Below are 27984 nucleotides of genomic sequence, written 5' to 3'. Positions count from 1 at the left end.
CTTCAGGGGGGTAGTGTTAGGTTTTTTTAAGGGGGGTTTCGGTGGGTTAGAGTAGGGGTATGTGGGTGGTGGGTTTTAATGTTGGGGGGGGTTGTATTTTTATTTTACAGGCAAAAGAGCAGAATTCTTTGGGGCATGTCCCGCAAAAGGCCCTTTTAAGGGCTGGTAAGGTAATAGAGCTGGTATCTTTTAAATGTAGAATAGGGTAGGGCATTTTTTTTATTTTGGGGGGGTTTGTTATTTTATTAGGGGGCTTAGAGTAGGTGTAATTAGCTTAAAATTGTTGCAATCTTTTTATAATGTTTGTAAATTATATTTTTTATTTTTTGTAACTTAGTTCTTTTTTTATTTTTTGTACTTTAGTTAGTGTATTTATTTGTAGATAATTGTATTTAATTTATTTAATGATAGTGTAGTGTTAGGTTTAATTGTAACTTAGGTTAGGATTTATTTTACAGGTAATTTTGTAATTATTTTAACTAGGTAACTATTAAATAGTTATTAACTATTTAATAGCTATTGTACCTGGTTAAAATAAATACAAAGTTGCCTGTAAAATAAATATTAATCCTAAAATAGCTACAATGTAATTATTATTTATATTGTAGCTATATTAGGATTTATTTTACAGGTAAGTATTTAGCTTTAAATAGGAATAATTTATTTAATAAGATTTAATTTATTTTGTTAGAATAAAATTATATTTAACTTAGGGGGGTGTTAGTGTTAGGGTTAGACTTAGCTTTAGGGGTTAATACATTTAATAGAGTAACGGCGAGGTCCGGTCGGCAGATTAGGGGTTAATACTATTTATTATAGGGTTTTTGAGGCGGGAGTGAGGCGGATTAGGGGTTAATAACTTTATTATAGTAGCGGTGAGGTCCGGTCGGCAGATTAGGGGTTAATAATTGTAGGTGGCGGCGACGTTGGGGGCGGCAGATTAGGGGTTAATAAATATAATATAGGGGTCGGCGGTGTTAGGGGCAGCAGATTAGGGGTACATAGCTATAATGTAGGTTGCGGCGGTGTATGGAGCGGCAGATTAGGTGTTAAAAATAATATGCAGGGGTCAGCGATAGCGGGGGAGGCAGATTAGGGGTTAATAAGTGTAAGGTTAGGGGTGTTTAGACTCGGGGTTCATGTTAGGGTGTTAGGTGCAGACTTAGGAAGTGTTTCCCCATAGGAGCTGAACGCTGCTTTTTTGCAGGTGTTATGTTTTTTTCCAGCTCAAACTGCCCCATTGTTTCCTATGGGGGAATCGTGCACGAGCACGTTTTTGAAGCTGGCCGCGTCCGTAAGCACCGCTGGTATTTAGAGTTGCAGTGGCGGTAAATTATGCTCTACACTCCCTTTTTGGAGCTTAACGCAGCCCTTCTGTGAACTCTAAATACCAGCGGTATTTAAAAGGTGCGGGGGAAAAAAATACACGCGTAGCTAACGCACCCCTTTGGCCGCAGAACTCTAAATCTAGCCGTAAATAAATGCAAGAAAGAATGATGAATTCAAAGAAAAGATTCATCTGAGTATAACATGTAGATGTATTTTTTAAGTTTCATTAGCTGTTTAAATATTGAGAAAAACAATGGGAGCTGCCATTATTTATTTAACTTAGGTTACTTTCTCTGCTTTGGCCAATTAGGGACAGTTATAAATAGGTAACTAGGGTGTGCAGCCAATGGCTGTACAGAATTTGTGTTCTGCACTTCCATTTCTAATAGGAACTGAAAAGCTCACAATTTCAGAATGTAATTACAGGAGAATGGGCCAAAATAAATATATTGTAGTTTATATATATATATATATATATATATATATATATATATATATATAAACTAATTGTGTAGCTCATTAACAAATCTAGACAGGCCCAGATGCTTGTTTTCCCACAGAAAACCTCTGAATTACATTGTTTCCAATGCAGCAAAGGATTCTGGGTAAGAGATGCAAATTAAGTACACAATGACACACCTTTTTACTTCAGTCTGCTTTTCAGCAGGTTCCCTTTACGCCAAAGTATCGCTGTTCACACAGCGTATAAACTTAGCTAGGGTTAGTGCAGTGATCCAGTCTGTCCTGGGATGGTTATGAATCACTGCACTAACCCTAGCTAAGTTTATAAGCTGTGTGAACAGCGATACTTTGGCGTAAAGGGAACCTGCTGAAAAGCAGACTGAAGTAAAAAGGTGTGTCATTGAGTACTTAATTTGCATATCTTACCCAGAATCCTTTGCTGCATTGGAAACAATGTAATTCAGAGGTTTTCTGTGGGAAAACAAGCCTCTGGGCCTGTCTAGATTTGTTAATGAACTACACAATGAGTTATTTTTTCTATATTTTGTGCGTAGTGGAAGATTTTAAACTCACCTTTTATCTCCCCCTAATTTAAAATGTTATATATATATATATATATATATATATATATATATATATATATATATATATATATATATTACACAAATTATAATTTTATATTACCATCTCAAAGTGTTTAATGTCCCTTTAAAATGTATTGTCAGTGGGGGGAAGAAAATATATACTTTCATTGGTGTCAGGGGGCTGGTATCACTTACTTATCTGTGGTGTCTGGGTCCAGTCCCATCTGCTCCTTGTCCTGCTTTGTCCTCCCACTGAACTGCCACTACATGTGTACAGCACACAAGCACATGTGCAATGGCACCCTAACAGGCCTGCCAGGCATTCCTTAAGTGTCGAGCGGCAGGCCTGTCGAAGCATACAGCTGGGGCATGTCAGGTCGTGGCCCACCAGAAAGGCCATCAGGGCCCAGTACTGAGCCACGGCCAGGCTGTTGAGAAACCAGGATCTATAACATTCAGTTTAACCAACTTTCCAATGTACTTCTGTTATCAAATTTGTTTCATTTTTTGTTATCCTTTCTTGAAAAGGATAATTAGGTAGGCACAGCAATGCACTACTGGGAGCTAGCTACTGATTAGTGGTGGCATATATATGCCTCTTGTCATTGGCTCACCAATGTGTTCAGCTATCTCCCAGTATTGTATTGCTGCTCCTTCAACAAACGACACAAATAGAATGAAGCAAATTTGATTATAGACTTATTACCCTTTAAGATATAATTTCTCAACTTTGTATGCTAATTTCAGCAGATGCAAATTCACAGTTTTGAGAACTACAAAACCAAGAATATGTGGTAATATCTTCTAGATATTCTTTAAAAGAGACATGTCTCTTTAAAGAGACATTAAACACTTGTAACATAAAATGTTATTGTAGGGAAAAAAGTTTTGTGATATATGTTCATTGTTAATTTTGTCCCCTTTTCCTGTAATTTAAAGGACCAGTAAATACAGTATATTTGCATAATCAACAAATCTGTAATAACAAGACAAAGCAATAGCACATTTTGAAATGAGTGGTAGATTTGTTTTCTGACAAATTTCAAAGTTATATCTATTTCCACTCCCCCTGTATCATGTGACAGCCATCAGCCAATCACAAATACATAAACGTATGTACAGTACTGTGAATTTTAAACTAATTACACCTACTCTAATCCCCCTAACAAAATAAAAAAGCCCCCCAAAATAAAAAAAGCCCTATCCTACACTAAATTACAAATAGCCCTTAAAAGGGCCTTTTGCGGGGCATTGCCCCAAAGTAATCAGCTCTTTTACCTGTAAAAAAAAGTACAAATACCCCCCCAACATTAAAACCCACCACCCACACAACCAACCCTACTCTAAAACCCACCCAATCACCACTTAAAAAAACCTAACTCTAACCTCTTGAAGATCACCCTACCTTGAGAAGTCTTCACCCAACCGGGCCGAAGTCCTCCACGAAGCCGGCAGAAGAGGTCCTCCAGACGGGCAGAAGTCTTCATCCAGACGGCATCTTCTATCTTCATCCATCCGGCGCGGATCGGCTCCATCTTCAAGACATCTGACGCGGAGCATCCTCTTCAAACGACGTCCAACTGAAGAATGAAGGTTCCTTTAAATGACGTCATCCAAGATGGCGTCCCTTCAATTCCGATTGGCTGATAGAATTCTATCAGCCAATCGGAATTAAGGTAGAAAAAATCCTATTGGCTGATGCAATCAGCCAATAGGATTAAGCTTGCATTCTATTGGCTGATCCAATCAGCCAATAGAATGCCAGCTCAATCCTATTGGCTGATTGGATCTCAAGGTTGTGTGATCTTCAAGGGGTTAGAGTTAGGTTTTTTTAAGGGGGGATTGGGTGGGTTTTAGAGTAGGGTTGGTTGTGTGGGTGGTGGGTTTTACTGTTGGGGGGGGGGTATTTGTACTTTTTTTTTTTACAGGTAAAAGAGCAGATTACTTTGGGGCAATGCCCCGCAAAAGGCCCTTTTAAGGGCTATTTGTAATTTAATGTAGGGTAGGGCTTTTTTTTATTTTGAAGAGGATGCTCCGCGTCAGATGTCTTGAAGATGGAGCCGATCCGCGCCGGATGGATGAAGATAGAAGATGCCGTCTGGATGAAGACTTCTGCCCGTCTGGAGGACTTCGGCCCGGTTGGGTGAAGACTTCTCAAGGTAGGGTGATCTTCAAGAGGTTAGAGTTAGGTTTTTTTAAGTGGTGATTGGGTGGGTTTTAGAGTAGGGTTGGTTGTGTGGGTTGTGGGTTTTAATGTTGGGGGGGTATTTGTACTTTTTTTTTTTACAGGTAAAAGAGCTGATTACTTTGGGGCAATGCCCCGCAAAAGGCCCTTTTAAGGGCTATTTGTAATTTAGTGTAGGGTAGGGCTTTTTTATTTTGTTAGGGGGATTAGAGTAGGTGTAATTAGTTTAAAATTCTTGTAATTATTTTATTATTTTCTGTAATTTAGTGGGGGGTTTTCTTTGTACTTTAGATAATTTAAATTGTAATTTATTGTATTTAGTTTAGGTAATTAATTTAATTATAGTGTAGTGTTAGGTGTAATTGTAACATAGGTTAGGTTTTATTTTACAGGTAAATTTGTCTTTATTTTAACTATGTAGTTATTAAATAGTTAATAACTATGTAATAACTATTGTACCTAGTTAAAATAAATACAAAGTTGCCTGTGAAATAAAAATAAACCCTAAGATAGATACAATGTAACTATTAGTTATATTGTAGCTATCTTAGGGTTTATTTTACATGTAAGTATTTAGTTTTAAATTGGAATGATTTAGTTAATAATGGTAATTTTATTTAGATTTATTAAAATTGTATTTAAGTTAGGGGGTGTTAGGTTTAGGGGTTAATACATTTAATATAGTGGCAGCAACGTTGGGGCGGCAGATTAGGGGTTAATAAATGTAGGTAGGTGTCGGTGATGTTAGGGCAGGCAGATTATGGGTTAAAAATATTTAACTAGTGTGCGATGCGGGAATAAGGCGGTTTTGGGGTTAATAGGTTTATTATAGTGGCGCGATTTCCGGTTCGGCAGATTAGGGGTTAAAATATTTATTTTAGTGTTTGCGATGTGGGGGGGCCTCGGTTTAGGGGTTAATAGGTAGTTTATGGGTGTTAGTGTACTTTTTAGCACTTTAGTTAAGAGTTCAGCTATCTCCCAGTATTGTATTGCTGCTCCTTCAACAAACGACACAAATAGAATGAAGCAAATTTGATTATAGACTTATTACCCTTTAAGATATAATTTCTCAACTTTGTATGTTAAATTCAGCAGATGCAAATTCACAGTTTTGAGAACTACAAAACCAAGAATATGTGGTAATATCTTCTAGATAGAAAAAAATGCTCCAAATAATTTTAAAAACACCTGTGAGAGTGCATGTAATTGAGAATGGATTAATGGAATTAATTTACCAAAAAAAATAAAAATGTCAGCCATAAATGTACTGTACATCACCTTGCTACAAAGTTAAACACAAAACCTTATTTCAGGATGAATAACCTCTAGATTTTAACGTATCTCAAAAAGCATTTTATTTATATAAAAAAAAAAAAATCCTATTTAAATAAAATAAAATCTGATTTAAATAATTGATTTGTATCTATTAATGTCATATGTATGGCCAAAAGTTTCTGGCTCCTAGATTATGAGCAAATTCGTTCATGCCTGATCTAAATCATTATATTTGCATTGCTGATCCTAAATAGCTGTGTGGTCAAAGGGGGTAAACATGTAGGAAAGTACTACTCAGGAGCTGCAAGCTTTTCAACTCCCAGACAAGACATGGTCAGTTAGATAATCAAACAGCCATTGTACAACCTGACAGTTACCATCTGTGTCCTGCAAGACTTTACCTGTCTGATTACAATACAGTTACCTTTTGTGTCAATAATGCAAGAATGGTGTGTTCTAATAATGTAAAAAATTATTTTTCATATTAGAATGTTCCTTTAAAGAGACATTAAACACTTGTAACATAAAATGTTATTGTAGGGAAAAAAGTTTTGTGATATATGTTCATTGTTAATTTTGTCCCCTTTTCCTGTAATTTAAAGGACCAGTAAATACAGTATATTTGCATAATCAACAGATCTGGAATAACAAGACAAAGCAATAGCACATTTTGAAATGAGTAGTAGATTTGTTTTCTGACAAATTGCAAAGTTATATCTATTTCCACTCCCCCTGTATCATGTGATAGCCATCAGCCAATCACAAATACATAAACGTATGTACTGTGAATTTAAACTAATTGCACCTACTCTAATCCCCCTAACAAAAAAAAAAAAAAAAAGCCCTACCCTACACTAAATTACAAATAGCCCTTAAAAGGGCCTTTTGCGGGGCATTGCCCCAAAGTAATCAGCTCTTTCACCTGTAAAAAAAAAAGTACAAATACCCCCCCAACATTAAAACCCACAACCCACACAACCAACCCTACTCTAAAACCCACCCAATCACCACTTAAAAAAACCTAACTCTAACCTCTTGAAGATCACCCTACCTTGAGAAGTCTTCACCCAACCGGGCCGAAGTCCTCCACGAAGCCGGCAGAAGAGGTCCTCCAGGCGGGCAGAAGTCTTCATCCAGACGGCATCTTCTATCTTCATACATCCGGCGCGGATCGGCTCCATCTTCAAGACATCTGACGCGGAGCATCCTCTTCAAACGACGTCCAACTGAAGAATGAAGGTTCCTTTAAATGACGTCATCCAAGATGGCGTCCCTTCAATTCCGATTGGCTGATAGAATTCTATCAGCCAATCGGAATTAAGAACTCTTAACTACTGACTTTAAAATGCAGTACCAGGCTTGACAGGAGAGGTTGTACCGCTCACTTTTGGTCAGACTCGTAATACCGGCGCTATGCAAGTCCCATTGAAAATATAGGATACGCAATTGACGTAAGTGGATTTGCGGTATTTCCGAGTCTGGACTAAAAAAGTGAGCGGTGAGCCTGTCATTTCAAGACTCGTAATACCAGCGGGCGTTAAAAAGCAGCGTTGGGACCTCTCAACGCTGCTTTTTAACCCTAACGCAAGACTCGTAATCTAGCCGTAGGTTTCTCACTGAAATTATTTACAAACAGCTTGTGCAACTATGGCACAAATGGTTGTAAATGCTTCTTTGGGATCCCCTTTGTTCAGAAATAGCAGACATATATGGCTTTGGTGTTGCTTTTTGGTAATTAGAAGGCCGCTAAATGCCGCTGCGCATCACACGTGTATTATGTCTAGCAGTGAAGGGGTTAATTAGGGAGCTTGTAGGTAGCTTGCTGGGTTCATTTTAGCTTTAGTGTAGAGATCAGCCTCCAACCTGACACATCAGACCCCCTGATCCCTCCCAAACAGCTTTCTTTCCTCCCCCACTCCACAATTGTCCCCGCCATCTTAAGTACTGGCAGAAAGTCTGCCAGTACTAAAATAAGTTTTTTTTGGGGGTTTTTTTAAGCCATATTCTGCTGTGTAGGATCCCCCTTAGCCCCCAACCTACCTGACTCCCCCCCCCCCCCCAAACAGCTCTCTAACCCTCTCCCTCTACCTAAGTTGCGCCATCTTGGGTACTGGGAGCTGTCTGCCAGTACCCAGTTTACAATAAAATTTTTATTTTTTTTGCCTTTCGCCCTATTTTCCCTTTTTTTTCTGTAGTGTAGCTCCCCCCCCCCCCAAAGACTAACCCCCCTCCCAGATCCCTTAGATCCGAATTCCTCTCCCCCCACTTAACTTGTGAAAATGTTCCATAGTGTAGTGATTCCCCCCCCCCGACCCTGACACCCTCTCACTACTGGACTTCACCGATGGCTGCCCACCCACCTCCCACGTCAGCTCCCACCCACTAACGATCACGGGCATCGATGTCCGATGCAGAGAGGGCCACAGAGGAGCTCTCTCTGCATCAGATGGCCAAGTAGTGTTATTGCAGGATGCCTCGATATCGAGGCATCACTGCAATAACATGAAAGCGGCTGGAAGCGGTCAGGATCGCTTCCATCGCTTTCAAAGACCGACGACGTCGTTAACTGTATTTTTTTGGAGGACGTACCCCATACACCGTTGGTCGTTAAGGGGTTACAATTGCATGTTCTATCTGAATCATGAACGTTTTATTTTGACTTGAGTGTCCCTAAGTCTGAAAATTGTGGGCTTTCTTATTCCCCAAAGTTTTTATAAAGTAATGGGCGCACCACGTTGAAACCTATGCTTCCCATTATCTGATTTTTTTTTTTTCATTTTTTTTTTTTTTATGGGGACTTTTAGGGACAGATGAAGTGGGCAAAGATGGTTGTGCAGTATTCAGCAACATAACAGGTTCTTTAAACCCTTAAGTAAATAAAATTACTTTAATATTGGTATATTCCACATACCCATTGTTTGTATACTTCATCTGTCCCTAATTGTCCTCAATAGAAAATATGACATAAGGGAAACCAAAGTTTAGGGGGCTCTAAACTAAAACTTCACATTTGTTTCTTATATTTAAAAGGCCATAATAGTTCAAAATTGACCTGCTCTAACAAATTAGAGCATGTGATTTTTCTACTATTATGGCCCTTTAAAGGGACAGTCTACATCTTAGTCATCTTAAAGTCTTACCTTAGATTAAGCTGCAAATATCCTCCTGCACCCTTTCTATATCATGCAGCAGGAACAGTAAAAAAGTTATTTTAAAATGAATATTGTTTCTGGACAGTTTGAAATGGCTGCTAAGCTCAGCCCACTGATGACATCACAATCTAGCCTGCATATGGCATCCAATCACAAAAAACTCACTAGTTGAATTCAACAGACTGTCAATGCTATTCAGCAGAGGGCCTTGATGTAGCGCAGATCGTGATGTCATTAGTGGGTGGAGCTTGGCAGCCATTTCAAAGTGGCCAGAAACAATATTAATTTTAAAATATATTTTTTACTGTTCCTGCTGCATGATATAGAAAGGGTGCAGTAGGATGTTTGCAGCTTAATCTAAGGTAAGACTTTAAGAAGACTAAGGTGTAGAATGTCCCTTTAAATATTTTAAGACTAGCGATCCTGCAATATTATGTGTTTAACCTCCCGCAAAGGAGTTAAACACCCTTTAGAAACACTACTGCTGATCCAATCAGTAGCGCTAGTTACACGGCTAAGTCATGTGAGTAACGCTTCTGATTGTATCAACGGCAGTTTCCGCTTAGGACCAGCTCTTTCATGACTCATATAGAGCATATGAAATATTGCTATTTACTTATTTTTGTTATTTTGCTTTGTTGAAGAGTAGGGTCAGGAGCACCAGTGCACTACTGGGAGCTATCTAAACACATCTGGCGAGCCAATGACAAGAAGCGTATGGGTTTAGCCATCAATTACCAGCTTGCTTAGAGCTTTGCATTGTTGATACTGAGCCTACCTAAATATGCCCTTCAACAAAGGATACCATGAGAATCAAAGCTAATTCGATAATAGAAGTAAATTGGATAGATGTTTAAAATTACATGCTGTATCTGAGTCATGAGTTTCATTTTAATTTTACTGTTCTTTTAACTTCACCCCAGTACACTTGCGTGCAGCGCATGGTTGTGTGAGATTAATGTGAAGCATTATGGCTGGGTTATAACAATGTTTATCATTATTTGTAACATATAAAAACTTACCCACGTGAATTTTATGAAAAACTTGTTCTTCTCTATGATTATTATTATTTATTTGTGTAAGACAGCAAACTTCTGTAGTATTGGACTGTAGCTGTAGATGATTCTTTCCCATGCTGTAAATTGTCTGTATGTAGATTTATTGCCCTGGAGTAAGTATAAGCAGAGCCCTGTGTCTTGTGAAAACATTTCTCAACTGTTCTTTTTTTCCGTTAATAATTAAAACATTTTTTTTTTAATTATTAATAGGAACTTGTGGACAAACTTTATTATTTTCGAGACCACTATTTTGAGACACACAGTGTGGACGATGCTGCAAGGAAACAGGATGATGTGATACATGAAATGGAGCAAACCCTTTCCCAGATAGAAGAGATAGATGGTAAGAGAGGGCTTAAAGGGACAAAGTCCAAAAAGAACTTTCATGATTCAGTTAGGACATGTAATTTTAAGCAACTTTCTAATTTACTTTTATCACCAATTATGCTTTGCTCTCTTGGTATTCTTAGTTGAAAGCTAAACCTAGGAGGTCCATATGCTAATTTCTTGGAACTTGAAGTCCGCCTCTAATCTGAATGCATTTTAACAGTTTTTCACCACTAGAGGGCGTTAGTTCATGTGTTTCATATAGATAGCACTGAGCTCACGCACGTGAAGTTACCTAGGAGTGAGCACTGATTAGCTAAAATGCAAGTCTGTCAAAAGAACTGAAATAAGGGGGCAGTTTGCAGAGGCTTAGATACAAGGTAATCACAGAGGTAAAAATGTGTATTAATATAACTGTGTTGGTTATGCAAAACTAGGGAATGGGTAATAAAGAGATAATCTATCTTTTTAAGCAACAACAATTCTGGTGTTGATTGTCCCTTTAAACAGGACCTCAGGGAAGCGGGGTTATCATCACTTATGTATACTGAGTTTTCATTTATTTTCATATTCTTTAGATTGCTGGAAAAACAAAGCTTTCTTCCTGATGCTAAAGGGAAAGGCTTTGAATGTAACAGCAAATTACAGCCAGGAGGCTGAGGAGATTCTCTCTAAAGCAGTCAAACTGGATCCGGGACTTGTAGAAGCTTGGAATCAGCTTGGGGAAGTGTATTGGAAGAAAATGGATGTGACATCTGCTAAAACGTGTTTCTTGGGAGCACTAAACCATGTGAGGGAAATTGAAAATCTTTAACCTATTAATTCTTTGAGTATATGATGATAAAGGTGTATGTTCCTTTCCAAATACCATTAGGCATAGTATAAAATCTAGTCTTTCTTTAGGGTTTTTAATATTCTGTTTCTGAAATTGCCTTATACTGCACATTGTAATTTTAAGCTTATCTTTTATTCCCATTACAGTGTAAAAATAAGGTCTCTCTTCGTAACTTGTCCATGGTAATGAGGCAGCAGCACTCACAAGATGCTGATGAGAGTTCCAGAAACATCATGGACAGCGTGAAACAAGCGAAACAGGCTGTGAGCATGGATACACGAGACGGTACCTCCTGGTGTAAGTGGCAGGCTCTGTGTGTCTCTTCCAGGAATAATGTGACCTGAATACACACAGCTGTAGGCACAATTCAGACTTGTTAATATTACTTCTATGTCATTTCCTTGTTGTTTCTCTGTTTTTTGTTTCTGATTTTTTTTCTTTCTTTTTCCCTCTGATGTGATTTGTCTTAATTTCTTCTCTTCTCTTTCCAAGCACTTTATTTATTTCACTCTCCCAGATATCCTTGGAAATGCATATCTCTCGCTCTTCTTTTGTACTGGACAGAATCCTAAAATATCTCAACAGGCTCTAAATGCATATGTGCAAGCGGTAAGTGCCCCTTACAGTGAGTAGTATCCTCACAGACTTCTTAAAAGGGTCAGTAAATATATGTATGTATGTACAGTATGTGTGTGTGTATATGTATGTGTGTGTGTATATGTATGTGAGTGTGTGTATATATATATATATATATATATATATATATATATATATATATATATCTTTTTCTGTCCTCATAAAATTTTGTACACTTTTTGTGTTATAGGAGAAAGTGGACAAGACAGCTTCTAGTAATCCAGATCTTCACCTCAACAGAGCAACTGTAAGAGACTGATATATATGCTAATGTTATTAATGTTACCTTCTCTGTTTAAAGGGACATCAGACTCCAAATTTACACTCCATAACATTTTTTAATTGAGATTAAAAAAAACCTCAACTTTAAAATACAGTTAATTATTTAGCTTCTTATCTTTTGCTGTAAAAAGTACCTTTGAAAATTGTTTTTCCTGCTTCCCTTGAAGAGACTGAAATACCTCAACCATACTTAAAAAGACTGTAAACATCTTCAGATTTTTTTTATAAAATACTTCGTTATACATAATGAAACAACTTTGCCATATATATTTATTATTTATTTTGCCCCCTTTTCATATAATTTAGCTCTGTAAATTGAGCAATTTGTAATCCCCAGAACTTCCCTAATTTGCCACAGCAGATAGGGTAACCTAAGTTACAACATGACAGCCACTATTGTTTTATTAAAGGGACAGTATACACTCATTTTCATATAACTGCATGTAAAAGACACTACTATAAAGAATAAGATGCACAGATACTGATATAAAAATCCAGTATAAAACTGTTTAAAAACGTTAGAATGTTACCTTCTCTGTTTAAAGGGACATCAGACTCCATATTTACACTCCATAACATTTTTTAATTGAGATTAAATAAAACAACAACTTTAAAATACAGTTAATTATTTAGCTTCTTATCTTTTGCTGAAAAAAGTACCTTTGGAAATTATGTTTTTCCTGCTTCCCTTGAAGAGACTGAAATACCTCAACCATACTTAAAAAGACTGTAAGCATCTTCAGATTTTTTTTTATAAAATACTTCGTTATACATAATGAAACAACTTTGCAATATATATTCATTATTTATTTTGCCCCCTTTTCATATAATTTAGCTCTGTAAATTGAGCAATTTGTAATCCCCAGAACTTCCCTAATTTGCCACAGCAGATAGGGTAACCTAAGTTACAACATGGCAACCACTATTGTTTTATTAAAGGGACCGTATACACTCATTTTCATATAACTGCATGTAAAAGACACTACTATAAAGAATAAGATGCACAGATACTGATATAAAAATCCAGTATAAAACTATTTAAAAACGTACTTAAAAGCTGTCAGTTTAGCTCTGTTGAAAAGGCAGCTGGAAAGCCCACTGCAAGTGGGAAATAAGACCCTCCCCCTTCTTTTGCATATGAAAAGACCCTTTACACAAACAGGAGCAATCTGGAGAAGGTAGCTGACGGTATCCACATAAAACTTAGGGGCTTGGTAAGGAGTCTGAAAATCAGAGCAATGTTATTTAAAAATAAACAAAACTATAAATTTTTTTACAAAAAAACTTTATGGGCTATATAAATAGATCATCTACAAAACATTTATGCAAAGAAAAAATGAGTGTATAATGTCCCTTTAACACTAAAACTTTACACTTATTTTGTCAATATATAAACAGCTAATGAAACTTCACCCCACATCATAACATAGATCTACGTTGCAGCTTCAGGAAGCTCTAGCAGTCTTGGTTGTCAATTGACAGCTGAAAACTGCTGTTCTTGAGCTGCAGACATCTGTCTTCATATGGTAACGGAGCACGATCAGTGCACCGTTACCATATGAAGACAGGTTTCCAGATTGTTACAGACAGTGACACGGTCTGTGTCACTGTCTATAACAATCTCCTTTGGTGCTGGCGGGAAGTGTGGGAGGGAAGGCAGGAAGCTGGTGGGCAGCCCAGTGGTGGAAGTGGGAAGAGCCCTGCACTGCAGGAAAAAAAACTATAAATTGGGTACTGGCAGACACCAAAGATGGCCACCATTAGTGGGAGGGCTAGAGAGCTGTTTGGGAGGGATCATTGAGGTGGGAGGGTTGAGGAGGGATCACTACACTGCAGAAAAATATAATAGAAAAAAAAGCCCTAAACTGCATACTGGCAGACTATCTGCCTTATACCTAAGATGGTTGAGAGGAAAAAGCTGTTTGGGAGGGATCAGGGAGGTGTCGGGTAGGAGGGGGGAATACCTACATTACTATACTATTTCCCTTGCCAGCTAACTAACCCCTTCACTGCCCGAAATTTCAGAACTGTGGTGTGCAGTTGCAATTAGCGGCCTTCCAATTGCCAAAAATCAATGGCAAAGCCATGCATGTCTGTTATTTCCAAACAAAGGGGATCCCAGAGGAGCTTCTTTATTTGTGTCATGATTGCACAAGCGGTATGTAAATAATTTCAGTGAGAAACCCAAAGTTTGTGAAAAATTTTTAATATGATTGCAGTTGGCGGTGAAAATGGTGGCATGAAATATACCAAAATGGGCCTAGATCATTACCTCGGGTAGTCTACTAAAAAAAAAGTATAGTTTTGATAGGTAAATAAACAAACAAAAAACAAGGAAGTGTCTCTCTAAATTTCTCGGTAGCGAAGGCGTAAAAACACAAATTAACATCCTTTTCTCTTGTTAAGTGTATCCAGTCCACGGATCATCCATTACTTGTGGGATATTCTCCTTCCCAACAGGAAGTTGCAAGAGGATCACCCACAGCAGAGCTGCTATATAGCTCCTCCCCTCACTGTCATACCCAGTCATTCTCTTGCAACTCTCAACTAAGATGGAGGTCGTAAGAGGACTGTGGTGTTTTATACTTAGTTTATTTCTTCAATCAAAAGTTTGTTATTTTTAAATGGTACCGGAGTGTACTGTTTATCTCAGGCAGTATTTAGAAGAAGAATCTTTTCTATGATCTTAGCAGAAGTAACTAAGATCCTTTGCTGTTCTCACATATTCTGAGGAGTGAGGTAACTTCAGAGGGGGAATAGCGTGCAGGTCTTCCTGCAAAAAGGTATGTGCAGTTAAAATATTTTTCTAGGGATGGAATTTGCTAGAAAATACTGCTGATACCGAAGTAATGTAAGTAAAGCCTTAAATGCAGTGATAGCGACTGGTATCAGGCTTATTAATAGAGATACATACTCTTATAAAAGTGTATTTCTCCAACATAGGTGTGTCCGGTCCACGGCGTCATCCTTACTTGTGGGATATTCTCTTCCCCAACAGGAAATGGCAAAGAGCCCAGCAAAGCTGGTCACATGATCCCTCCTAGGCTCCGCCTTCCCCAGTCATTCTCTTTGCCGTTGTACAGGCAACATCTCCACGGAGATGGCTTAGAGTTTTTTAGTGTTTAACTGTAGTTTTTATTATTCAATCAAGAGTTTGTTATTTTAAAATAGTGCTGGTATGTACTATTTACTCTGAAACAGAAAAGAGATGAAGATTTCTGTTTGTAAGAGGAAAATGATTTTAGCAACCGTTACTAAAATCGATGGCTGTTTCCACACAGGACTGTTGAGAGGAATTAACTTCAGTTGGGGGAACAGTGAGCAGACTTTTGCCGCTTGAGGTATGACACATTCTAACAAGACGATGTAATGCTGGAAGCTGTCATTTTCCCTATGGGATCCGGTAAGCCATTTTTATTACAGACAGAAAAAAAGGGCTTCACAAGGGCTTTTTAAGACTGTAGACATTTTCTGGGCTAAATCGATTTATATATAAACATATTTTATACTCCATAGCCTTGAGGAATTATTTTAATCTTGGGAATTTTGTAAAATAACCGGCAGGCACTGTATTGGACACCTTATTCTCTAGGGGCTTTCCCTAATCATAGGCAGAGTCTCATTTTCGCGCCTGTATTGCGCACTTGTTTTTGAGAAGCATGACATGCAGATGCATGTGTGAGGAGCTCTGATACATAGAAAAGACTTTCTGAAGGCGTCATTTGGTATCGTATTCCCCTTTGGGCTTGGTTGGGTCTCAGCAAAGCAGATACCAGGGACTGTAAAGGGGTTAAATATAAAAACAGCTCCGGTTCCGTTATTTTAAGGGTTAAAGCTTCCAAATTTGGTGTGCAATACTTTTAAGGCTTTAAGACACTGTGGTGAAATTTTGGTGAATTTTGAACAATTCCTTCATACTTTTTCGCAATTGCAGTAATAAAGTGTGTTCAGTTTAAAATTTAAAGTGACAGTAACGGTTTTATTTTAAAACGTTTTTTGTACTTTGTTATCAAGTTTATGCCTGTTTAACATGTCTGAACTACCAGATAGACTGTGTTCTGAATGTGGGGAAGCCAAGGTTCCTTCTCATTTAAATAGATGTGATTTATGTGACACAAAATTTAGAGAAAATGATGCCCAAGATGATTCCTCAAGTGAGGGGAGTAAGCATGGTACTGCATCATCCCCTCCTTCGTCTACACCAGTCTTGCCCACACAGGAGGCCCCTAGTACATCTAGCGCGCCAATACTCCTTACTATGCAACAATTAACGGCTGTAATGGATAATTCTATCAAAAACATTTTAGCCAAAATGCCCACTTATCAGCGAAAGCGCGACTGCTCTGTTTTAGAAAATACTGAAGAGCATGAGGACGCTGATGATATTGGTTCTGAAGGGCCCCTACACCAGTCTGAAGGGGCCAGGGAGGTTTTGTCTGAGGGAGAAATTTCAGATTCAGGGAAAATTTCTCAACAAGCTGAACCTGATGTGATTACATTTAAATTTAAGTTGGAACATCTCCGCGCTCTGCTTAAGGAGGTGTTATCCACTCTGGATGATTGTGAGAATTTGGTCATTCCAGAGAAACTATGTAAAATGGACAAGTTCCTAGAGGTCCCGGGGCCCCCCGAAGCTTTTCCTATACCCAAGCGGGTGGCGGACATTGTAAATAAAGAATGGGAAAGGCCTGGTATACCTTTCGTCCCTCCCCCCATATTTAAAAAATTGTTTCCTATGGTCGACCCCAGAAAGGACTTATGGCAGACAGTCCCCAAGGTCGAGGGGGCGGTTTCTACTCTAAACAAACGCACCACTATACCCATAGAAGATAGTTGTGCTTTCAAAGATCCTATGGATAAAAAATTAGAAGGTTTGCTTAAAAAGATGTTTGTTCAGCAAGGTTACCTTCTACAACCAATTTCATGCATTGTCCCTGTCACTACAGCCGCGTGTTTCTGGTTCGATGAGCTAGAAAAGGCGATCAATAATAATTCTTCTTCTTATGAGGAGATTATGGACAGAATTCGTGCTCTCAAATTGGCTAATTCTTTCACCCTAGACGCCACTTTGCAATTGGCTAGGTTAGCGGCGAAAAATTCTGGGTTTGCTATTGTGGCGCGCAGAGCGCTTTGGTTAAAATCTTGGTCAGCGGATGCGTCTTCCAAGAACAAATTGCTTAACATTCCTTTCAAGGGGAAAACGCTGTTTGGCCCTGACTTGAAAGAGATTATCTCTGATATCACTGGGGGCAAGGGCCACGCCCTTCCTCAGGATAGGTCTTTCAAGGCCAAAAATAAACCTAATTTTCGTCCCTTTCGCAGAAACGGACCAGCCCCAAGTGCTACGTCCTCTAAGCAGGAGGGTAATACTTCTCAAGCCAAACCAGCCTGGAGACCAATGCAAGGCTGGAACAAAGGAAAGCAGGCCAAGAAACCTGCCACTGCTACCAAGACAGCATGAGATGTTGGCCCCCGATCCGGGACCGGATCTGGTGGGGGGCAGACTCTCTCTCTTCGCTCAGGCTTGGGCAAGAGATGTTCTGGATCCTTGGGCGCTAGAAATAGTCTCCCAAGGTTATCTTCTGGAATTCAAGGGGCTTCCCCCAAGGGGGAGGTTCCACAGGTCTCAATTGTCTTCAGACCACATAAAAAAACAGGCATTCTTGCATTGTGTAGAAGACCTGTTAAAAATGGGAGTGATTCATCCTGTTCCATTAGGAGAACAAGGGATGGGGTTCTACTCCAATCTGTTCGTAGTTCCCAAAAAAGAGGGAACGTTCAGACCAATCTTAGATCTCAAGATCCTAAACAAGTTTCTCAAGGTTCCATCGTTCAAAATGGAAACCATTCGAACAATTCTTCCTTCCATCCAGGAAGGTCAATTCATGACCACGGTGGATTTAAAGGATGCGTATCTACATATTCCTATCCACAAGGAACATCATCGGTTCCTAAGGTTCGCATTCCTGGACGAGCATTACCAGTTTGTGGCACTTCCATTCGGATTAGCCACTGCTCCAAGGATTTTCACAAAGGTACTAGGGTCCCTTCTAGCGGTGCTAAGACCAAGGGGCATTGCAGTAGTACCTTACTTGGACGACATTCTGATTCAAGCGTCGTCCCTTCCTCAAGCAAAGGCTCACACGGACATTGTCCTGGCCTTTCTCAGATCTCACGGATGGAAAGTGAACGTAGAAAAGAGTTCTCTATCTCCGTCAACAAGGGTTCCCTTCTTGGGAACAATAATAGACTCCTTAGAAATGAGGATTTTTCTGACAGAGGCCAGAAAAACAAAACTTCTGAACTCTTGTCAAATTCTTCATTCTGTTCCTCTTCCTTCCATAGCGCAGTGCATGGAAGTAATAGGTTTGATGGTAGCGGCAATGGACATAGTTCCTTTTGCGCGCATTCATCTAAGACCATTACAACTGTGCATGCTCAGTCAGTGGAATGGGGACTATACAGACTTGTCTCCGACGATACAAGTAAATCAGAGGACCAGAGATTCACTCCGTTGGTGGCTGTCCCTGGACAACCTGTCACAGGGGATGAGCTTCCGCAGACCAGAGTGGGTAATTGTCACGACCGACGCCAGTCTGGTGGGCTGGGGCGCGGTCTGGGGACCCCTGAAAGCTCAGGGTCTTTGGTCTCGGGAAGAATCTCTTCTACCGATAAATATTCTGGAACTGAGAGCGATATTCAATGCTCTCAAGGCTTGGCCTCAGCTAGCAAAGGCCAAGTTCATACGGTTTCAATCAGACAACATGACGACTGTTGCGTACATCAACCATCAGGGGGGAACAAGGAGTTCCCTGGCGATGGAAGAAGTGACCAAAGTCATTCAATGGGCGGAGACTCACTCCTGCCACTTGTCTGCAATCCACATCCCAGGAGTGGAAAATTGGGAAGTGGATTTTCTGAGTCGTCAGACATTTCATCCGGGGGAGTGGGAACTCCATCCGGAAATCTTTGCCCAAATTACTCATCTGTGGGGCATTCCAGACATGGATCTGATGGCCTCTCGTCAGAACTTCAAGGTTCCTTGCTACGGGTCCAGATCCAGGGATCCCAAGGCGACTCTAGTAGATGCACTAGTAGCACCTTGGACCTTCAAACTAGCTTATGTATTCCCGCCGTTTCCTCTCATCCCCAGGCTGGTAGCCAGGATCAAGCAGGAGAGGGCATCGGTGATCTTGATAGCTCCTGCGTGGCCACGCAGGACTTGGTATGCAGACCTGGTGAATATGTCATCGGCTCCACCATGGAAGCTACCTTTGAGACGAGACCTTCTTGTTCAAGGTCCGTTCGAACATCCGAATCTGGTCTCACTCCAACTGACTGCTTGGAGATTGAACGCTTGATCTTATCAAAGCGAGGATTCTCAGATTCTGTCATTGATACTCTTGTCCAGGCCAGAAAGCCTGTAACTAGAAAAATTTACCACAAAATATGGAAAAAATATATCTGTTGGTGTGAATCTAAAGGATTCCCTTGGGACAAGGTAAAAATTCCTAAGATTCTATCCATTCTTCAAGAAGGTTTGGAGAAAGGATTATCTGCAAGTTCCTTGAAGGGACAGATTTCTGCCTTGTCTGTGTTAATTCACAAAAAGCTGGCAGCTGTGCCAGATGTTCAAGCCTTTGTTCAGGCTCTGGTTAGAATCAAGCCTGTTTACAAACCTTTGACTCCTCCTTGGAGTCTCAATTTAGTTCTTTCAGTTCTTCAGGGGGTTCCGTTTGAACCCTTACATTCCGTTGATATTAAGTTATTATCTTGGAAAGTTTTGTTTTTGGTTGCAATTTCTTCTGCTAGAAGAGTTTCAGAATTATCTGCTCTGCAGTGTTCTCCTCCTTATCTGGTGTTCCATGCAGATAAGGTGGTTTTACGTACTAAACCTGGTTTTCTTCCGAAAGTTGTTTCTAACACAAACATTAACCAGGAGATAGTCGTGCCTTCTTTGTGTCCGAATCCAGTTTCAAAGAAGGAACGTCTGTTGCACAATTTGGATGTTGTTCGTGCTCTAAAATTCTATTTAGATGCTACAAAGGATTTTAGACAAACATCTTCCTTGTTTGTTGTTTATTCGGGTAAAAGGAGAGGTCAAAAAGCAACTTCTACCTCTCTCTCTTTTTGGATTAAAAGCATCATCAGATTGGCTTACGAGACTGCCGGACGGCAGCCTCCTGACAGAATCACAGCTCATTCCACTAGGGCTGTGGCTTCCACATGGGCCTTCAAGAACGAGGCTTCTGTTGATCAGATATGTAAGGCAGCGACTTGGTCTTCACTGCACACTTTTACTAAATTTTACAAGTTTGATACTTTTGCTTCTTCTGAGGCTATTTTTGGGAGAAAGGTTTTGCAAGCAGTGGTGCCTTACATCTAGGTGACCTGATTTGCTCCCTCCCTTCATCCGTGTCCTAAAGCTTTGGTATTGGTTCCCACAAGTAAGGATGACGCCGTGGACCGGACACACCTATGTTGGAGAAAACAGAATTTATGTTTACCTGATAAATTACTTTCTCCAACGGTGTGTCCGGTCCACGGCCCGCCCTGGTTTTTTAATCAGGTCTGATAATTTATTTTCTTTAACTACAGTCACCACGGTATCATATGGTTTCTCCTATGCAAATATTCCTCCTTTACGTCGGTCGAATGACTGGGGAAGGCGGAGCCTAGGAGGGATCATGTGACCAGCTTTGCTGGGCTCTTTGCCATTTCCTGTTGGGGAAGAGAATATCCCACAAGTAAGGATGACGCCGTGGACCGGACACACCGTTTGAGAAAGTAATTTATCACGTAAACATAAATTCTGTTTTTAAAACGTTTGCTGGCATGTTTAATCGTTTTTTACATATGTTTGGTGATAAAACTTATTGGGGACTAAACTAACGGCTAAGAATTCTGGATTCGCCATCCAGGCGCGTAGGGCGCTATGGCTTAAATCCTGGTCAGCTGACGTGACTTCAAAGTCTAAATTACTCAACATTCCTTTCAAGGGGCAGACCCTATTCGGGCCTGGCTTGAAGGAAATTATTGCTGACATTACTGGAGGCAAGGGTCATATCCTTCCTCAGGACAGGGCCAAATCAAAGGCCAAACAGTCTAATTTTCGTGCCTTTCGAAATTTCAAGGCAGGAGCAGCATCAACTACCTCCGCTTCAAAACAAGAGGGAACTGTTGCTCATTCCAGACAGGCCTGGAAACCTAACCAGTCCTGGAACAAGGGCAAGCAGGCCAGAAAGCTTGCTGCTGCCCACAAGACAGCATGAAGGAACGGCCCCCTATCCGGAAACGGATCTAATGGGGGGGCAGACTTTCTCTCTTCGCCCAGGCGTGGGCAAGAGATGTTCAGGATCCCTGGGCGTTGGAGATCATCTCAGGGATATCTTCTGGACTTCAAAGCTTCTCCTCCACAAGGGAGATTTCATCTTTCAAGGTTATCAGCAAACCAGATAAAGAAAGAGGCATTCCTAAGCTGTGTGCAAGACCTCCTAGTAATGGGAGTGATCCATCCAGTTCCGCGAACGGAACAAGGACAGGGATTTTATTCAAATCTGTTTGTGGTTCCCAAGAAAGAGGGAACCTTCAGACCAATCTTGGATCTAAAGATCTTAAACAAATTCCTCAGAGTTCCATCATTCAAAATGGAAACTATTCGGACCATCCTACCCATGATCCAAGAGGGTCAGTACATGACCACAGTGGACTTAAAGGATGCCTACCTTCACATACCGATTCACAAAGATCATCATCGGTTCCTAAGGTTTGCCTTTCTAGACAGGCATTACCAATTTGTAGCTCTTCCCTTTGGGTTGGCCACTGCCCCGAGAATTTTTACAAAGGTTCTGGGCTCACTTCTGGCGGTTCTAAGACCGCGAGGCATAGCGGTGGCTCTGTATCTAGACGACATCCTGATACAGGCGTCAAGCTTTCAAATTGCCAAGTCTCATACAGAGATAGTTCTGGCATTTCTGAGGTCGCATGGGTGGAAAGTGAACGTGGAAAAGAGTTCTCTATCACCACTCACAAGAGTCTCCTTCCTAGGGACTCTTATAGATTCTGTAGAGATGAAAATTTTCCTGACGGGAGTCCAGGTTATCAAAACTTCTAAATGCTTGCCGTGTCCTTCATTCCATTCCACGCCCGTCAGTGGCTCAGTGCATGGAAGTAATCGGCTTAATGGTAGCGGCAATGGACATAGTGCCATTTGCGCGCCTGCATCTCAGACCGCTGCAATTATGCATGCTAAGTCAGTGGAATGGGGATTACTCAGATTTGTCCCCTCTACTAAATCTGGATCAAGAGACCAGAGATTCTCTTCTCTGGTGGCTTTCTCGGGTCCATCTGTCTAAGGGTATGACCTTTCGCAGGCCAGATTGGACGATTGTAACAACAGATGCCAGCCTTCTAGGTTGGGGCGCAGTCTGGAACTCCCTGAAGGCTCAGGGATCGTGGACTCAGGAGGAGAAACTCCTCCCAATAAATATTCTGGAGTTGAGAGCAATATTCAATGCTCTTCTAGCTTGGCCTCAGTTAGCAACACTGAGGTTCATCAGATTTCAGTCGGACAGCATCACGACTGTGGCTTACATCAACCATCAAGGGGGAACCAGGAGTTCCCTAGCGATGTTAGAAGTCTCAAAGATAATTCGCTGGGCAGAGTCTCACTCTGGCCACTTGTCAGCGATCCACATCCCAGGCGTAGAGAACTGGGAGGCGGATTTTCTAAGTCGCCAGACTTTTCATCCGGGGGAGTGGGAACTCCATCCGGAGGTGTTTGCTCAACTGGTCCATCGTTGGGGCAAACCAGATCTGGATCTCATGGCGTCTCGCCAGAACGCCAAGCTTCCTTATTACAGGTCCAGGGACCCGGGAGCAACGCTGATAGATGCTCTAGCAGCTCCTTGGTTCTTCAACCTGGCCTATGTGTTTCCACCGTTTCCTCTGCTCCCTCGACTAATTGCCAAAATCAAACAGGAGAGAGCATCGGTGATTCTGATAGCGCCTGCGTGGCCACGCAGGACCTGGTATGCAGACCTAGTGGACATGTCATCTCTTCTACCATGGACTCTGCCTCTGAGGCAGGACCTTCTTTTTTTTTTTTTTTTCACATATATTTGTTTTATTTAGTTTTTAGCAAAGAAAAAAAAGGAAGAAAAAAAAGTATCAACAGAGCACATTCGCTCACATTTGTGTACCACGCAGGGTAAATCAAGATACATACATAATGCTTAATCAATACATAGTACATTTAACCTTTAGCATATTTATCTAAGCGAGAATAAAGAAAAAAAAAAAATATATAAATTAATAGATTTGTCTCCTCTCCCCCGCTATAGGCTCTCAGAACCATGCCACTGGGAACACTTCTCTCAAAATTAAACCTTCAAAGTATTCTGTTTTATGTAGTTCTTTAGTAAGAATATACTGTATATTGAGCGGATATGTTTGAATGATTTTGGTCCATTTATTAAAGAATCTTTGAATTTGTTTGTTATGCATTGTAGAAATATTATATTGTTCAAAAATTATCTGTTGTTTTACCGCTTCCAAAAATCTAGTGAAGGGGGGGGGCTTTTCTGTGTTTCCAATTTTTTAGTAGGAGGTTGCGGACAATTAGTATAATTGTATTAATCAGGTCAGTATTGTGGCCTCCCGAGTCTAAGAAAACCATCATTTTTGGGCTAGCAATAACATGCTCTGGGTCCAACTTGTTTAACCAAAAATTAACTTTCTGCCAGAATTGCCACACTTTCGGGCAATGCCAAAAACAATGTAACAAGTCTGCCCAAGGTGAAGAGCATTTATGGCAGAGGCCCATGCTGTCCTGCGACCACTGTGCTAATCTTTTCGGTGAAATGTATGTATTGTTAAGTAATTTTAGATGGGATTCATGCCAGGAGGAGCGAAGGGGCGCCTTCATCAACCATTTAATACTTTTTTTAATTAAATCATAATTAACTCCTTCAAAATGCCTCGACCAATGCGAGATATGTTGGTCAGAGTATAGTTGACCCTGCTTAGCCAGCAGAATATTATATAAAAGCGAAATAGAATGTTTACCTTGCTTATATAACTTTATATACCCTCCAATTTCCGCGAAACATTCCGACCAATTTCCAAGCTGTAATTTCTTAATCAGAAAGTTTCGTAGCTGTAAATAGGCGAAAAAGTGTTTATTGGGGAGATTAAATTCATTGGCGATACTTTCGAAGGTTCTTATATTGGCTTGCTCGTCTAAGAGCTGTGTTATCTTAGAGAGCCCTTTATTATCCCATTCTCTAAATAACTTATACGAACACCCAGGTAGAAACTCAGGATTTCCTCTGATCAACAGAAAAGATGATATGTGGGAATTAATCTTAAGCCGAGAGCATAAAAGTTGCCAAGCTTTAACTACATTATAGATACTGATATACCACTTTATACTTTTTGGTAATTGGATACTAACACAATGAAGAATTGTTTTACAAGAAAACGGGTGTATAATAGTCTCTTCTAGCCTTACATTCGTCAATGTCTTGCCATCATACAGCCAATCTATCCCATAACGTGCCAAGATAGCTAAGTTATATGCCTTAATGTCTGGGAAAGCTAGGCCACCTTGTTCCTTCTGTTGAGATAGTTTTTTAATCGAAATCATCTGTCTAGACTTATTCCAAAGGAACTTGGCACAGGCCTGGTTAAATATTTTAATATCTTTAGCTTTAATAAATAGAGGGAGATTATTCATTGCAAATAATATCTGTGGGAACAAAATATTTTTTATCATTATGATTTTAGCTGATAGGGAAATTGGAAGTAGTGCCCAGCGTTGTAATTTGGCTTTCATATTAGAAAAAAAAGGCGTAAAATTAAGTTTGTACCAACTATTTGGATCTCTGTGTAGAATAATCCCAAGGTATCTGAGCGTCTCGACCTCCTTTAGGTCATATTGAATCCTACTATCCTTCTTTTTATATATCCATAATATCTCGGATTTAGTTGTGTTTACCTTATAACCTGAGATTTTACTGAATAGTTCTAATGCACCAAACGCTATGGGGATATTTTTATATGTATGTTTAAAGTATAGTAATAGGTCGTCTGCATAGAGCGACAGTACTAGTTTCTGTTCGCCTATATTTATCCCCTCGAGTTCTTGGCGTAGATAAATTGCTAGGGGTTCAATGGCCAGATTAAATAAAAGGGGGGACAATGGACAACCCTGACGTGTACCTTTCTCCATTTTAAAAAAAGGCGTTTGGGTATTATTAATCGCTATTGAGGAGATTGGATAATTATATATAGTTTTGATAAATTCTGTCAGTTTTCCTGTAAAGCCGAATTTTGTCAGGGCCACATATAAATGATCCCATATTATGGAGTCAAATGCCTTCTCCGCGTCAATCATAACCATAGCAATATCGTCTTGATATGTTATTTTCTCCTTATTGATTTTATTCCAAAAATATTCTATTAGCGTATATGTTTTTCTAATGTTTTTAGTAAGAGATCTGTTACACATGAAACCCGCTTGGTCTTGGTGAATAATTTCTTGAAGTACTACCTTGAGACGATTCGCTATTATAGATGTTAACAATTTATAATCTATGTTCAACAAGGAGATAGGTCTGTATGACCCTAAATCTGTTAAATTTTTGTCTTTTTTTGGTATAAGTGTTATGACTGACGCGGAGAAGAACCTCGACATTGATTTTCCCTCCATAAAGTATTCATTGAATAGACAGGTTAAATTAAGCACAATTTCTGATTTTAGGAGCCTGTAAAACTCAGCTGGTATTTGATCTGGTCCAGGTGCCTTACCTAATTTCGTTGCCTCTATCGCTTTTATGACCTCATCTGGGGAGATAGGCAAATTCAATCCCTTCGCTTGCTCTGTAGTAATCTGTGGACAAGTGATAGTGTTCCAGAATATCTTACTGGCTTTTTTATCTATATCTTTCGAGGTATATATGTTCTTATAATATCCATAGAAAGCTTTACTAATATCTTCAGTTTGTGTATAATTATGACCCTCTACTATCACATTCTCAATTATATTCTTCCGATTCCTGCCTTTCTCTAACTTTGACAGATACTTTACTGATTTACCGTATCTACCACCATAAACAGAATTTACTCTGGCTTCTTGCTTTATCATTTTAGCCAGGAGAAACGAATCTCTTTCTTGCTTGGCCTTTCTATACTCTAACCAATATTTCCTTAGAGTGTTGTTTGTGTAGTTATGGAGAGCCCTAGCAACAGTTTTTGTTAAATGAATCTCGCGAGCTATGACCTTTTTTTTTAAAGTGATCATATATAATTTAATCTCTCCCTTTAAATATGCTTTGGCTGCTTCCCAAAATATTTCATAATTATTAGCATACTCTTGGTTATTAACACAGTATTCGCGCCATTTACTTTTTATCCATATTTGAAAGGGTCCATCATTAATCATATGCTTTGGAAAAAAAAATTTATTTCCCCCCCGTATATATTGCTCACGTACCCCTACCTCCAGTACTATTGTAGCATGGTCTGATATTATAATTTCACCAATGTCTGTACCTATCTCTTCCTGCAATAAAGCATTTGAGACTAGAAAAAAATCAATACGCGAGAGAGATTTATGTGCTTGGGATTCACAAGTAAAACTTTTTCTAATACAAGGTCCTTTCAATCATCCAAATCTAATTTCTCTGAGACTGACTGCATGGAGATTGAACGCTTGATTCTATCAAGGCGTGGCTTCTCCGAGTCAGTCATTGATACCTTAATACAGGCACGGAAGCCTGTCACCAGGAAAATCTACCATAAGATATGGCGTAAATATCTTTATTGGTGTGAATCCAAGAGTTACTCATGGAGTAAGGTTAGGATTCCTAGGATATTGTCCTTTCTCCAAGAGGGTTTGGACAAAGGCTTATCAGCTAGTTCTTTAAAAGGACAGATCTCTGCTCTGTCTATTCTTTTGCACATGCGTCTGGCAGAAGTTCCAGACGTCCAGGCATTTTGTCAGGCTTTGGTTAGGATTAAGCCTGTGTTTAAAACTGTTGCTCCCCCGTGGAGCTTAAACTTGGTTCTTAAAGTTCTTCAGGGAGTTCCGTTTGAACCCCTTCATTCCATTGATATTAAACTTTTATCTTGGAAAGTTCTGTTTTTGATGGCTATTTCCTCGGCTCGAAGAGTCTCTGAGTTATCTGCCTTACATTGTGATTCTCCTTATCTGATTTTTCATTCAGACAAGGTAGTTCTGCGTACCAAACCTGGGTTTTTACCTAAGGTGGTTTCTAACAGGAATATCAATCAAGAGATTGTTGTTCCATCATTGTGTCCTAATCCTTCTTCAAAGAAGGAACGTCTTTTGCATAATCTGGACGTAGTTCGTGCCTTGAAGTTTTACTTACAGGCTACTAAAGATTTTCGTCAAACATCTGCCCTGTTTGTCGCTTACTCTGGACAGAGGAGAGGTCAAAAAGCTTCGGCAACCTCTCTCTCCTTTTGGCTTCGGAGCATAATATGCTTAGCCTATGAGACTGCTGGACAGCAGCCCCCTGAGAGGATTACAGCTCATTCTACTAGAGCTGTGGCTTTCACCTGGGCCTTTAAAAATGAGGCCTCTGTTGAACAGATTTGCAAGGCTGCGACTTGGTCTTCGCTTCACACCTTTTCAAAATTTTACAAATTTGACACTTTTGCTTCTTCGGAGGCTGTTTTTGGGAGAAAGGTTCTACAGGCAGTGGTACCTTCCGTTTAAGTTCCTGCCTTGTCCCTCCCATCATCCGTGTACTTTAGCTTTGGTATTGGTATCCCACAAGTAATGGATGATCCGTGGACTGGATACACTTAACAAGAGAAAACATAATTTATGCTT

At 39.9% G+C, this 27984-nt stretch overlaps 1 protein-coding gene across 2 annotated transcripts in view; it reads left to right on the top strand.

Annotated features, from left to right (window-relative positions):
* Positions 1 to 27984, top strand: part of TTC5 (tetratricopeptide repeat domain 5) — a 55779-nt gene that overhangs the window by 6855 nt on the left and 20940 nt on the right. The window contains exons 2-6 of one of the 2 annotated variants that reach the window (XM_053702252.1): positions 10256 to 10388; positions 10951 to 11162; positions 11354 to 11504; positions 11725 to 11816; positions 12034 to 12090. In XM_053702252.1, coding sequence (XP_053558227.1) covers positions 10256 to 10388; positions 10951 to 11162; positions 11354 to 11504; positions 11725 to 11816; positions 12034 to 12090 — 645 coding nt within the window. The remainder of the gene's footprint in view (positions 1 to 10255; positions 10389 to 10950; positions 11163 to 11353; positions 11505 to 11724; positions 11817 to 12033; positions 12091 to 27984) is intronic. The other variant, XM_053702253.1, reaches the window with a different exon arrangement.

This window comes from Bombina bombina, chromosome 2 (assembly GCF_027579735.1).
Source record: "Bombina bombina isolate aBomBom1 chromosome 2, aBomBom1.pri, whole genome shotgun sequence".
NCBI classification, from domain to species: Eukaryota; Metazoa; Chordata; class Amphibia; order Anura; family Bombinatoridae; genus Bombina; species Bombina bombina.
The sequence above is the reverse complement of the archived record's forward strand: the minus strand, read 5'-3'. Positions and strand labels throughout refer to the sequence as shown.